The 11,301-nt window shown below is 47.3% G+C and overlaps 1 protein-coding gene across 1 annotated transcript in view; it reads right to left on the minus strand.

Annotated features, from left to right (window-relative positions):
* Positions 1-9,518, minus strand: part of LOC149348901 (uncharacterized) — a 9,915-nt gene extending 397 nt beyond the window's left edge. The window contains exons 1-3 of the mRNA XM_089541863.1: positions 9,298-9,518; positions 8,353-8,450; positions 5,110-5,577 (exon numbers count right to left, since the gene is read on the minus strand). Of these exons, the coding sequence (XP_089397989.1) occupies positions 5,110-5,577; positions 8,353-8,437 (553 nt within the window). The 5' untranslated portion in view covers positions 8,438-8,450; positions 9,298-9,518. The remainder of the gene's footprint in view (positions 1-5,109; positions 5,578-8,352; positions 8,451-9,297) is intronic.
* Positions 9,519-11,301: the final 1,783 nt, after the last annotated feature.

Below are 11,301 nucleotides of genomic sequence, written 5' to 3' on the forward strand. Positions count from 1 at the left end.
CGGATAGGGTTATAGGCCTATGACGTCTTTGACTATAACAGCTGATAGGGTCGTGGGTCTATGACGACAGTGACTATAACAGCCGACTGTACAGCTGTACGGACGTACAGATATTTAGGTGGGCGGATGAGATTAAGAAGTTTGCGGGGATACAGTGGCGGCAACTCACAAAGGACAGGGTTAATTGGAGAGACATGGGAGAGGCCTTTGCCCTGCAATGGGTGTAGTCAGGCTGGTGATGATGATGATGATGATAGTCGGATACAACTTACAGGTGTATAGAGAGGAATCTAAACTCGTCATTTTACCGCGGGAACTCGATCCACACGTTCCGAGCAATAGTATAAACTTCGAATATTGCCCAGTGCGGCCGATTTCCGTAATTTAAATCGGGCTACACGTCCCGGCTCCAGCCCTTTTTTTTATACCGCCGCGGACGGTAGGAGGAGTCAACTAACGCGCGGAGTGCCTTTCAGGCAGTTGCGTGGCGGCTTCGCTTCGGCTTTTATTAAGGTGAAAGCCTTTAATGCTTCATTCTGTGGTGACCAAGACGTGTTAGCAAATGTGTCCGCGTTTCGGATGCATGCCTTATATGCGCATATGTCAATCAATAGCCTATCGATACTTAATCGGGTGCAATCGAAAGACACCCGAACATGATATAAAGTGATTTCATGATTATATCATTGTACTTAAGAAGTGGCATGTCGGACTGTGCACTGCGCCTGTACCTTAACTAACACTAATTAATCAGTGTACTAGTTAAGGTCACGTTAACTATCACTAACCATACAGTAACTAGTATCACAAAATGTGCAAGTCATGCTTATCTATCATAAACCATCCTTAATGATTAGCACCCCACTGCAGTGGCTCAGTGGTTATGGTGCTCGGCTGCTGACCTGAAAGACGCGGGTTCGATCTCGGCCGCGGCGGTTGAATTTCTATGGAGGCGAAATTCTGGAAGCCCGTGTACTGTGCGATGTCAGAGCACGTTAAAGAACCCCAGGCGGTCGAAATTTCCGGAGCCCTTCACTACGGCGTCTCTCATAGCCTGAGTCGCTTTGGGACGTTAAACACCATAAACCAAACGAAACCATTAATAATTAGACGTTTCTAGACGTTTCCTAGATATTGTGTCGAACATTCTGAGAGTTCCATCACTTGACAGGTGAGTAACAGGACGTGATGGATGCAATTAGAACAATGGTACAGACCAATTAGCCTAATTGACCTTTCTAGTCAGACCAGATAAATAAAACCGAGTAGGAAATTGGTCGAATTGGGGAATCGAACCAGGGTCTCAGGACTGGGAGACGAGCACACTAACCACTCCGCCATGCCAGCTCGATAGTTTGGAATGAACAAAGGTGCGTCTAGCAAATACGGAGTCTTCGTTCACTCCCATCTTCCTCCCTCAGGTGTGCACAGAGATATGCGAGGCAGATACATATTCTTTCCTCAAAAACCAATTTACCGTCGAGCAAGGCGTAGAGTCAAACGGGCGATGGCGTTCTGTGGACACCCTGGCAGCGTTGCGAGACGCTGTCGCGTTCCACTCTTAGAGGCCAAACGATATCTTAACCACACACCAGTGACACAAGCAGACACACTGCGCTTAAAGCTAGTGTCCCCCTGAATTTTAAGGCGGAAGCCGTTAATGCCTCATCGTTGTAAGCAGGAGCTGTCGACAGAAATGTCACGCTTTTCAATTGGTCGAAACGGTCGTGACGTCACAGTGCGCGAATTTCAAACGGGGCCAATTGTACTTTGCCTACTAACCATGCAACCAATTAAAGGAATCGTATAGTGATGCTCCAAGTAAGTTTGAGTTTAGTTAATTGCTTACTTAACCAATTAGCCTAATTAACTTTTCTAGTCAGACCAGATAAATAAATAAAACCAAGTAGGAAATTGGCCGAGCTTGGGAATCGTGCCCCGGTCTCCGGAGTGCGAGAGTCGAGCACGCTACCACTCCGCCATGCTAGCTCGATTGTTTGGAATGAACAAAGGTGCGTCTACTGAATACGGTGTCTTCGTTCACTCCCATCTTCCTCCCTTCTCGTTACGGCGAGGTTTAGGAGTCCACCGAGTTATGAGAGACAGATACATTTCCTTTCCTCAGAAACCAATTTACCGACGAGCAAGGCGTATTTGTCCGCGTTCCAGATTGGTCCAAATTGTCGTGATGTCACCGCGCGCGAATTTTGACGGGTGTCCACCGAAATATGTGAGGCAGTTACTGTGCAACTTCCTTTCCTCAAATACAATTTTCGTCTAGTGTCTACTGAGATATGCTACGTAATTTCCTTTCCTCAAATACAGTTTTCATTTTCTTCATTACGGCCCCTCTTTCTTCTTTCACTCACACTTCCTCCCTTCCTGTACGGTGCGGCTCAGGTGTCCACCGAGATGGCAGAGAATTACAGCCCCATTTCCTTTCCTCAAAAAGCGTTGCGTTCAAAGGGCAACGCATCGCGCCGAACGGGTGGTGGTGTTCCTTGGACTCCGTGGCAGCGCTACAACACGCTGTCGCGTTCCACTCCTAAAGGCGAAGCTTAAGTGTCATTAATTGGCAGTTAATTAATGCACCAACAGAATGTGAAGTGAACAATCGCGTAGCAGAATGCAGCACTGAGGATTTCGCCTTTCACCACTTTAGCCGCTAAAGTTCCTCGTAATTTTTTTTGTTTTTAAGGCGGAAGCCTTTAATGCCTCATCGTTGCAAGCAGGAGTTGTCGACAGAAATGTCACGCTTTTCAATTGGTCGAAACGGTCATGACGTCACAGTGCGCGAATTTCAAACAGGGCCAATTGTACTTTGGCTACTAACCATGCAACCAATGAAAGGGATCGTTATAGTGATGCTCCAAGTAAGGGGAATGAGTTTAATTTATTGCTTATTTACCCAAGTAGCCTAATCAACCTTTCTAGTCAGGCCAGATAAATAAATAAAACCGAATAGGAAATTGATCGAGTTCGGGAATCGAACCCCGGTCTCCGGAGTGCGAGACAAGCACGCTAGCACTCCGCCATGCCAGCTCGATGGTTTGGAATGAACAAAGGCGCGTCTAGTGAATGCGGTGTCTTTGTTCACTCCCATCTTCCTCCCTTCCCGTTGCGGCGAGGTTCAGGTGTCCACCGAGGTATGCGAGACAGATACATTTCCTTTCCTCAAAAACCAATTTACCGACGAGCAAGGAGTAGAACAGTACGGGCGATGGCGACTCCCTGGCAGCGTTGCAAGACGCTGTCGCGTTTCACTCTTAGAGGCGAAGCTTAACATCTTAACAACACATCAGTGATACAAGCAGCAACACCGCGCTTAAGGCTTTCGTCTCACCGCACTTTAGGTCAATTAAGTGCCCCCTGAATTTTTTCGGTTTCCGTGAATAAACAAATCCAGTCAGAGGCTACATAGCAACAAATTAGGCCCACGGAAATAAAAATACGCGTGGGCTGTTTGCTTTCGCCGATCGCTACGTATCACTCCGCCGATGGCAGAGCGGCAAGCCGCCACGGGACTGGCTGTAAGGTTGGTTGACTCCTCCTACCGTCGGCGGTGAGTTCAAAAAAAGGTGGGAGCCGTGACGTTGAATCCGATTTAAATTATGGAAATTGGCCGCACGGGAAAAAAATTTCAGGGGGCACTTTGACTGTCTAAAGTGCATAAAGGCGAAAGCGTTTTCCGCACCACTTTGCCTGTGTGGCACTGGTGACGTCATGACTGGATGACGTCACACATAATTGATGACGAAGCAATTACAAATTGCTAATAATGGCTAAGTATCGATTCATGACTAAATATAATTAACTGCTAATTAATGACGCTTAAGCTTCGCCTTTAGGAGTGGAACGCGACAGCGTGTTGTAGAGCTGTCAGGGAGTCCACGGAACGCCACCACCCGTTCGGCGCGATGCCTAGCCCTTTGAACGCAACGCTTTTTGAGGAAAGGAAATGGCGCAGCAATTCTATGTCATCTTGGTGGACACCTGAACCGCACCGTACAGGAAGGGAGGAAGTGGGAGTGAAAGAAAAAAGAGAAAGGGGGGGGGGGCCCTAAGAAACTGAAAATTGTGTTTGAGGAAAGGAAGTTACGCAAGTAACTGTCTCACATATCTCGGTGGGCACTCGTCAAAATGCGGACACATCTGCCGACACGGCTGCCGACACGGCTGCTAACGACAGTATGAGGCATTAAAGGCTTTCGCCTTAATAATTCGAAGTTTCGAAGAATGCTCGGATCGTGTAGATCGAGTTCCCGCTGTAGAAAGACGACTTCAGATTCCTCTTTAGCGCACCTTTAAATCTGCACTGAAGTTTCACCCATATTTAGGGCCGCCGCACAGAATTGTTCCATGACAAAAAAGTAGTGCGTTGTTAAAAATTTTCTTGTCACCTAAAGAAGAAGCCAGTTACCAGAAAAAAAATATAAGCTCTGAAATTTTGGTAAATGGCTCGTTTAATAAAGTCGAACATTAAACGTTGGTTTCGTTTACTGTTGGGATATGCTAGCGGAGTAATGCAAGACTCCGCGGAACGTGGTCCAGTGTTAGCAATTGCAGTTTTTTTTAAGTTGTATCCTACTAGAGTGCTCCTGGGTAAATGGATGCATTGTACCTTGGAGAGAGCACGTGTCCTGAGCACTGAGTCCTGTTCTTTGTTTTAAGGGCGATAAATTCTAGAATTCTCTTGTGTAATACACTGAAATATTCTATTTTCTATTCTAAGTTACATTCTTTAATTTGCCTAATTAATAGTGAGTCATGACACTCATATCGCGTAAAAAGACCTTGAGCGATGCAGGTGCGCGTAAAAATATATGTTTGGAGGAACGTGGCATGTTCATGCTCGTGATAACGTTAATGCGGTGCTGAAATGTCAAAGCATTTCTCGCCAGAAAACTAGAATTTTGCTTGATCCGGAACATTTCCACTTTTAGGCTTCGGTTAGGGTGCATGACGGTCGTATTGTGTGCAAGGTTTAAGGATACTTTCGTATTAACTCTAGAGTGCTCGATTTGGCTATACAGGACCATGTCTCATCACTGTTCTTGTTTAGCTACCATCAGCGCTGCGCTTCGAAGAGACGAAACTAATGCAACTTACTTGATGGGCCTCTGGTTGACGTAGATGTGGTTGTAGTGGTGGTGGTTGTAGTGGTGGTGGTAGTTGTGGTGGTTGTGGTAGTTGTGGTGGTTGTGGTGGTTGTGGTGGTTGTGGTGGTTGTGGTAGTTGTGGTTGTCGTGGTAGTAGTGGTTGTGGTGGTTGTGGTAGTTGTTGTGGTAGTTGTGGTGGTGGTTGTGGTGGTTGTGGTGGTTGTGGTAGTTGTGGTGGTTGTGGTTGTCGTGGTAGTAGTGGTTGTGGTGGTTGTGGTAGTTGTTGTGGTTGTCGTGGTAGTTGTTGTAGTTGTCGTGGTAGTTGTAGTGGTCGTGGTAGTTGTAGTGGTAGTAGTGGTTGTGGTAGTTGTCGTGGTTGTAGTGGGAGTTGTGGTGGTCGTTGTAATGGTAGTTGGCGGTAGTGTAGGCGTCACTGTGGTCACCGTCGTACTGCTTGTCGTTGTCGGGGTTTTGTCACCTGCGTATGAGTGCTGCCTGTTAAATGCAAGCCTCCGATTTTTTTTTCGCACGTATGCGCCTGGTGTGCTAACCGGCTTCATTAATAAATATAAAAGAGCCCTGGCAACGCGGTAAAATCAGGCTTATGGTATTCCCCTAACGTGAGTTGAATAAATGTTTAATTTTAAAATGATCATATTTGGAACATTAGTTTACTTCATCAACATGAGGTCGATTTGATTGGCACGAAACTGATAGTTTTGCTGCTTTGAGCGATTTTTTCTTTTTTTAATGGCTAACAGCCATCGAGAGGCTACTACCAAGAAGTTTTCTTTTAAAGCGCTCAGAACATTGAAGCTAGTTTGCTAGTTTAGTCACTGAAGCTTTCTTACAGCTTTGCTGAATTTCCTGAACAAGAAATCATGTAAGACATGTTGTCTTAAATTCTTAAGTTTAGTTTATTCATGCAAGGCCTGTAGTGCGTGGACTAATAATAAAGATTTCTATTCTACAGAAGAATTCCTGTAGATGTTGCAATGAAAGACTTTCAAGCAGCTTTAACGTATTCAAAGTGCGCTAACCACACACGGCGCCTGTTTAAATAGAGGTTTCGTTATTTTTATCTGCTTGTCAACGTTATTTCCAGTGCAGCCTTTTTCTTGGCCCTTCTTCTGAAATTTAAAAACAAATAAAAAGTTGTACTTTCTGTTTTGCATTGGAGGCAACATAATCAGGAAGTAAGGTCTGCCTTTAAATAAATCAGTGCTGAATAGCACGTTGTATTTCCGCTCACGCCATCCACTACATAAGGCGTGCATCAAGGTTCCTATATCACGTCATCGAAAAAAGGTTTAAAATATATCATTGTCATCGTGTTTGCTCCTTAACGTAGACTTATCCTGCAGCGACGTTACAGGAGTTACGTGGGCGACAAGAGATCGGTGTTCGCGGGAAGACTGCGCAATTTTCGAAACCAAGCTTTTTAAGATAGGATGATTCCTGTCCGATCCTAATGGCAGCATTGGCGAACGTCGTATAACTCGTGAAATCAATTGGTTACTTTAGTAATTAGCTCGAAATCTGCTAATTAACTTTACGAGCACTTCAACTGGTTTTGATTAGAGAACTGTAGCGGGCCATCAGGGCAGCCGGTATCAATTATTAGGCGTGGAGAAATTAATGGCCCTTGGCGCTCCTATTATGCTATATAAATTTCAGCTGTCCAGAAGCAACGAAGGGACGCGCGGCGGCCACGGAGCCCGTATAGCCACGCCCACCGGCTGACGTAGTGCGGAGCGGACCAATTACCCTCATTCTGTCCTTCATCTCCGGCTCGCGCGCCGGGATGCGACGCACCTCTCGAGCAGGCGGGACCGAAGTAGCCGTGGCTGCGCTCACTTTCCAGCAGCCACGCGACTTTCATGCACAGCTTTCTGTGACATGTTCAGCAACTAGAGCCACCTGTTGTCCGCCGGCAGCGAACAAAACGTGACTCAAAGGGTGACTCAAAGGTGACTGCAAAATCTGACCCATAAAATGCTTCCTGTGCTAGCACTAACGATTTCCGACGGCCTTATAAAATAGGATGTATCAAAAATTCTGAATTCCCGCGGTGATGTTGAGTGTTCAGCGCCACGCGGCACATGGTGGCAACCGTGAGAACTAGAAGCGTTTGTCCATATTTTCTGGGCTTGACCATGCGTCTGGACAGCCGTAATTCCCAGAGTCGTAGCGACAAGCGTTATTTCATTCCTCTACGTCTAATAATTAATATTGGCTACGGTAATGACCCTCAACGATACTTTACTTTCAACAAAGCGCCAAACTGCTAAATAAAAGCATAATCAGTAGATTTTAGTTATTTACTGTAGTTAGTTACTGTAGTTGTGAAGGCCGCCAACGCCGTCGCCCTCACCGCGAATAAATTATCATTTTTTTTCTCAAAAAGCCTACTTTTGAAAACTACTCAGTCTGTATGCCAGTGTGTATGCCTTGTACGCCAGTCACCGCTTTTTGATTCTGCCAGAAAGTTTAAAGAAACGGTGGTCGATTTGCGTAGCTAGGCCTATTGCGAACCAGTAGCGCTAGCACAGAGGTTTTCACTTCGTTTTCGGTTTCAGTTCTAACCTCGGCTTTAAAGATTCTCTGCATTTATAGTTGGCTGTAAAACGCCATTGCTCCGTGATGGCAGGTGCTGACACCTGTGGGACGTGCGAGACCCAGTTTCTTCTTCCCGAGCAACCTCTCGCGACCAGTCATTAATTGAATTGCCACCTGCCACGACGGACAGTTTGCTCACAATCCGGAGGGAAGGTTGTGAGGATGCCACAAGGTCACGTGACCTAGTTGGCCCAGGGTTGCCCACAACCAGGTGGGCACACAAAGAGATAGCGCAAATTGACTGACAGACAAGGGCTTTTCGGCTCAGTGGGAGCCTTAGTGCTGACGCACTGAATACTCGCAGTATATTAAGAGAGTTAGCTCTTACTCATCACATTTCGTGGGGTCTGCTACCATCCTGAGATCACAGTGCCATCTGTGGCAGCAACTACTCATCACGTTTGGAGATTTCGTGGGGTCTGCTACCACCCTGAGATCACAGCGCCATCTGTGGCAGCAGCTAGAAAACAGCACATCTCACATTGAGACTGGTAGCGCCATCTACAATAGCATTGCACAAACAACCACGTGGCGCATGCCAATGATGACGTCACGGTCCAATGACGCTCGTTACTTCGACGTCATCCAGTCGGACAGGCTAAACTTTCTACTGTGACAGTTACTATATACGAACCGATCATGACGAGAATTATCGCAAGGAGGACAGCGCAGATGATGAGGAACAGCAGCAGAATGCACAGCAGGAGCAGCATCCCCATCCGTCTGTCCTCCCTGGAAAGGCCCAAAGAAAGGAGATGTAAGACCAGCTGTCGGGCTAGTCGGTGCTGCACCATGTTAGTCAACAGCGCTAAGACGCTCGGACAGAACACAAAACACGACGACAAATGCGCTCACGTCGTCGTGCATGTCGTCGTACTTTGTGCTCAATCCGTGTGTCTAATCGCTGTTGACTAACATTAAGAAAAGAAGCGCAGTTGAGTTTTAAAACACACAAGTTCGGCTTGCCTGACAAGAGATTGAAAGCAAAAGACCAGAAAAAAATTCTAGAGGCCCGTGTACTGTGCGATGTCAGTGCAAGTTAAAGAACCCCAGGTTTTATTGGTCCCAAAAAATATACAAAACAACATAAATGTACAGACGAGGGTCCCAAAGTCAAAGAAAGAAGGTTGTCGAAATTTCCGGAGCCCTTCACTACGGCGTCCCTCATAGCCTGAGTCGCTTTGGGACGTTAAACCCCCATATAAATGGCCGCCGCGGTAGTGGCTATGGTGCCTGGCTGCTGACCTGAAAGACGCGGGTTCGATCCCGGCCGCGGCGGTCGAATTTCGATGGAGGCGAAATTCTAGAGGCCCGTGTTATGTGCGATGTCAGTGCCCGTTAGAGAGACCCAGGTGGTCGAAATTTCCGGAGCCATTCCCTACGGCGTCTCTCATAGGTTGAGTCGCTTTGGAACGTTAAACCCCATAAACCAACCAAATCCCCATAAAAACTAAACCTTCTTTGGCTTAACTATAAAGTGTATGTAACTATAAATGTGTATGCGCCGGTGTGTTTCTTCTGCGATCGTTATACTTTTATACTTTGCTCTGTTAAGAAGCATATCAGTAGTTCAGCTCACGTTTCCACGTCGACCAGTTCGTGTTCCGAGCGTGGCAGAACACTGGGGCCGGGAAAGGCGCCTTCGACAGGCAGTTGCTGTGCGGCGACGTCGCCGGAGCCCAGCTGCGGTGCTAGCGCCGAGCTCACGAGAGGCGTCGGCAGCGTGTAGCTGCTCGTGGAGCCCGGCGTCTCGCGGGCGCTGGTCGACAATTCTCCCTGCGAGTGCGCCGAAGAGCCAACGGGGACGTTAAATAGCGCGTCGCACTTCCGACCTCACCAGTTCAGCTTATCGGCCCAATATTGGAAATGTGTTGGCAAAGGCACGTCCTACAAAGGGCCAAGTGAGACCATTCATTTCTAAAAATGGGCCGAATAGCTGTGCTGCTTGGGCCTGGATGTCCTGTAGACATCTCGCTTGCCTTCACGAGCTCAAAACTGGTCTTTTCTACACTCTGAGCCAGAGAAGAGCAGGTGCAGCACAGGGTTTAGACCTTACCAAGCAGCTGCGTTCTTACAGCCGTAAGTCCCTCGAAATACCAAGTATTACTGATTGATGCGACAGCATTATATCGCTATGTCGCCTCGGTAAAAAGTGTCCGCAATACGTGTCCGCAAAACTTGTCCGCAAATTCTGTCCGCGAATAAGAGCCGCGGCGGGAAGCCTTAAATATCAACCGCCGACAGGGGGACCCGCATAGAGTTAATGGCGCTGGTGTGCTGCTCCCTTGCAGCTCGAATTTTCAGATTTCTGCATATGCTTTCCCAGCAAGTTCACTGAAGACAATGCTGCCACCCATCAGTAGCAAAACACTGCAGTGGACCTTCGCCCATTGCGGTGCTATCGATTCCGGCTTCGACTTATCTGTCCGTTTCAAGCCGTAAACGAGCAGACGACCCCCTAGCAGACGTAGCGGTGGCGGTGGTAGCGTCTCAGCGCCGTCTGCTCGGGAGTGGCACAGCAGCGCCTTTAACTTCATGGCAACGCCCCTATCGGCAGTTAACAGTACCAACTTCACGCCGCCTAGGCATCGCAGCTCTCACCTTTTCCGCTACTCCTATTCTAGTTCACTGCAGTGCTCAGTTAGTCCCGTTTCGCAGAGCTGTATGCAATCGCCTGCGAAACTCGCGAAGTTTCGGCCTTTCTGAAGAAAGACGAAGAATTGAGATTCGGCGTAGGCATAATGTACAAAGGTTTTGCTGCGCTCTTTTAAAACCCTTCTTAAGACCGCATTCCAGTACTTACAATCTGCACTAAACGGTATCAGGAACTGACACGCCCCGAACAAAGATCACAAAGAGCCTATATGCAGCTGATTAGAAAACGCATGTGGTGAGCAAAGCTCCTTACTATGGCAGATATAACTCGATATTTCGCAAGATGAGGAAATGTTCCAATCATCGTGGCTTCTCTTGTTTCTTTTTTTTTTACAAATTTGGCAAGCAATGAAAACCTTCAATGAGTTCTTACTTGGTTAGTATAAATAAAATACTTACGGTTCCATGCGAAATACCTGCACAGAAATATGCACGACATAAAAGGGGCTCCCTAAATACGAAAGGCGGCTGCTTTTTCTTATTTTTGTTGGGCACCAAATATTTTCTCTTCGCCTAAGTGCTTCTTCAATAAGCGCAGTACATCCAGTCCGCCCTAGAATACAATATAAGTAGCATCCAATCCAATCCAGTAATCCAATATGGCCGCGCATTTGGGCAGCGTTTATTTCGCGGAACCCGCAAAACGACCTCGCTCACCGCTGTCTTCTTAGTCTACCTTCCCTGGCATCCCTTTCGTCTGTACTACCGCTACTCCACCCCCCCCCCCTTCCCCACCCTCTTTCCCATCCTCTTCCAATGTGAAAAACTTAATGCGATTGCAATAGAGCTGGCTTCACACCAAAAACTCTTCCGCCAGATGTCGGGAAATTCCCCGATTGGTAGAGAGCTTTCAGATCACGTGACCGCGGCGGGCCAATAACAGTGCAGGACCGATTCCGAAACGGGGCCCAGGTCGGTTCACTTCCAA

This window comes from Amblyomma mixtum, chromosome 4 (assembly GCF_055824585.1).
Source record: "Amblyomma mixtum isolate Tamu chromosome 4, ASM5582458v1, whole genome shotgun sequence".
NCBI lineage: Eukaryota > Metazoa > Arthropoda > Arachnida > Ixodida > Ixodidae > Amblyomma > Amblyomma mixtum.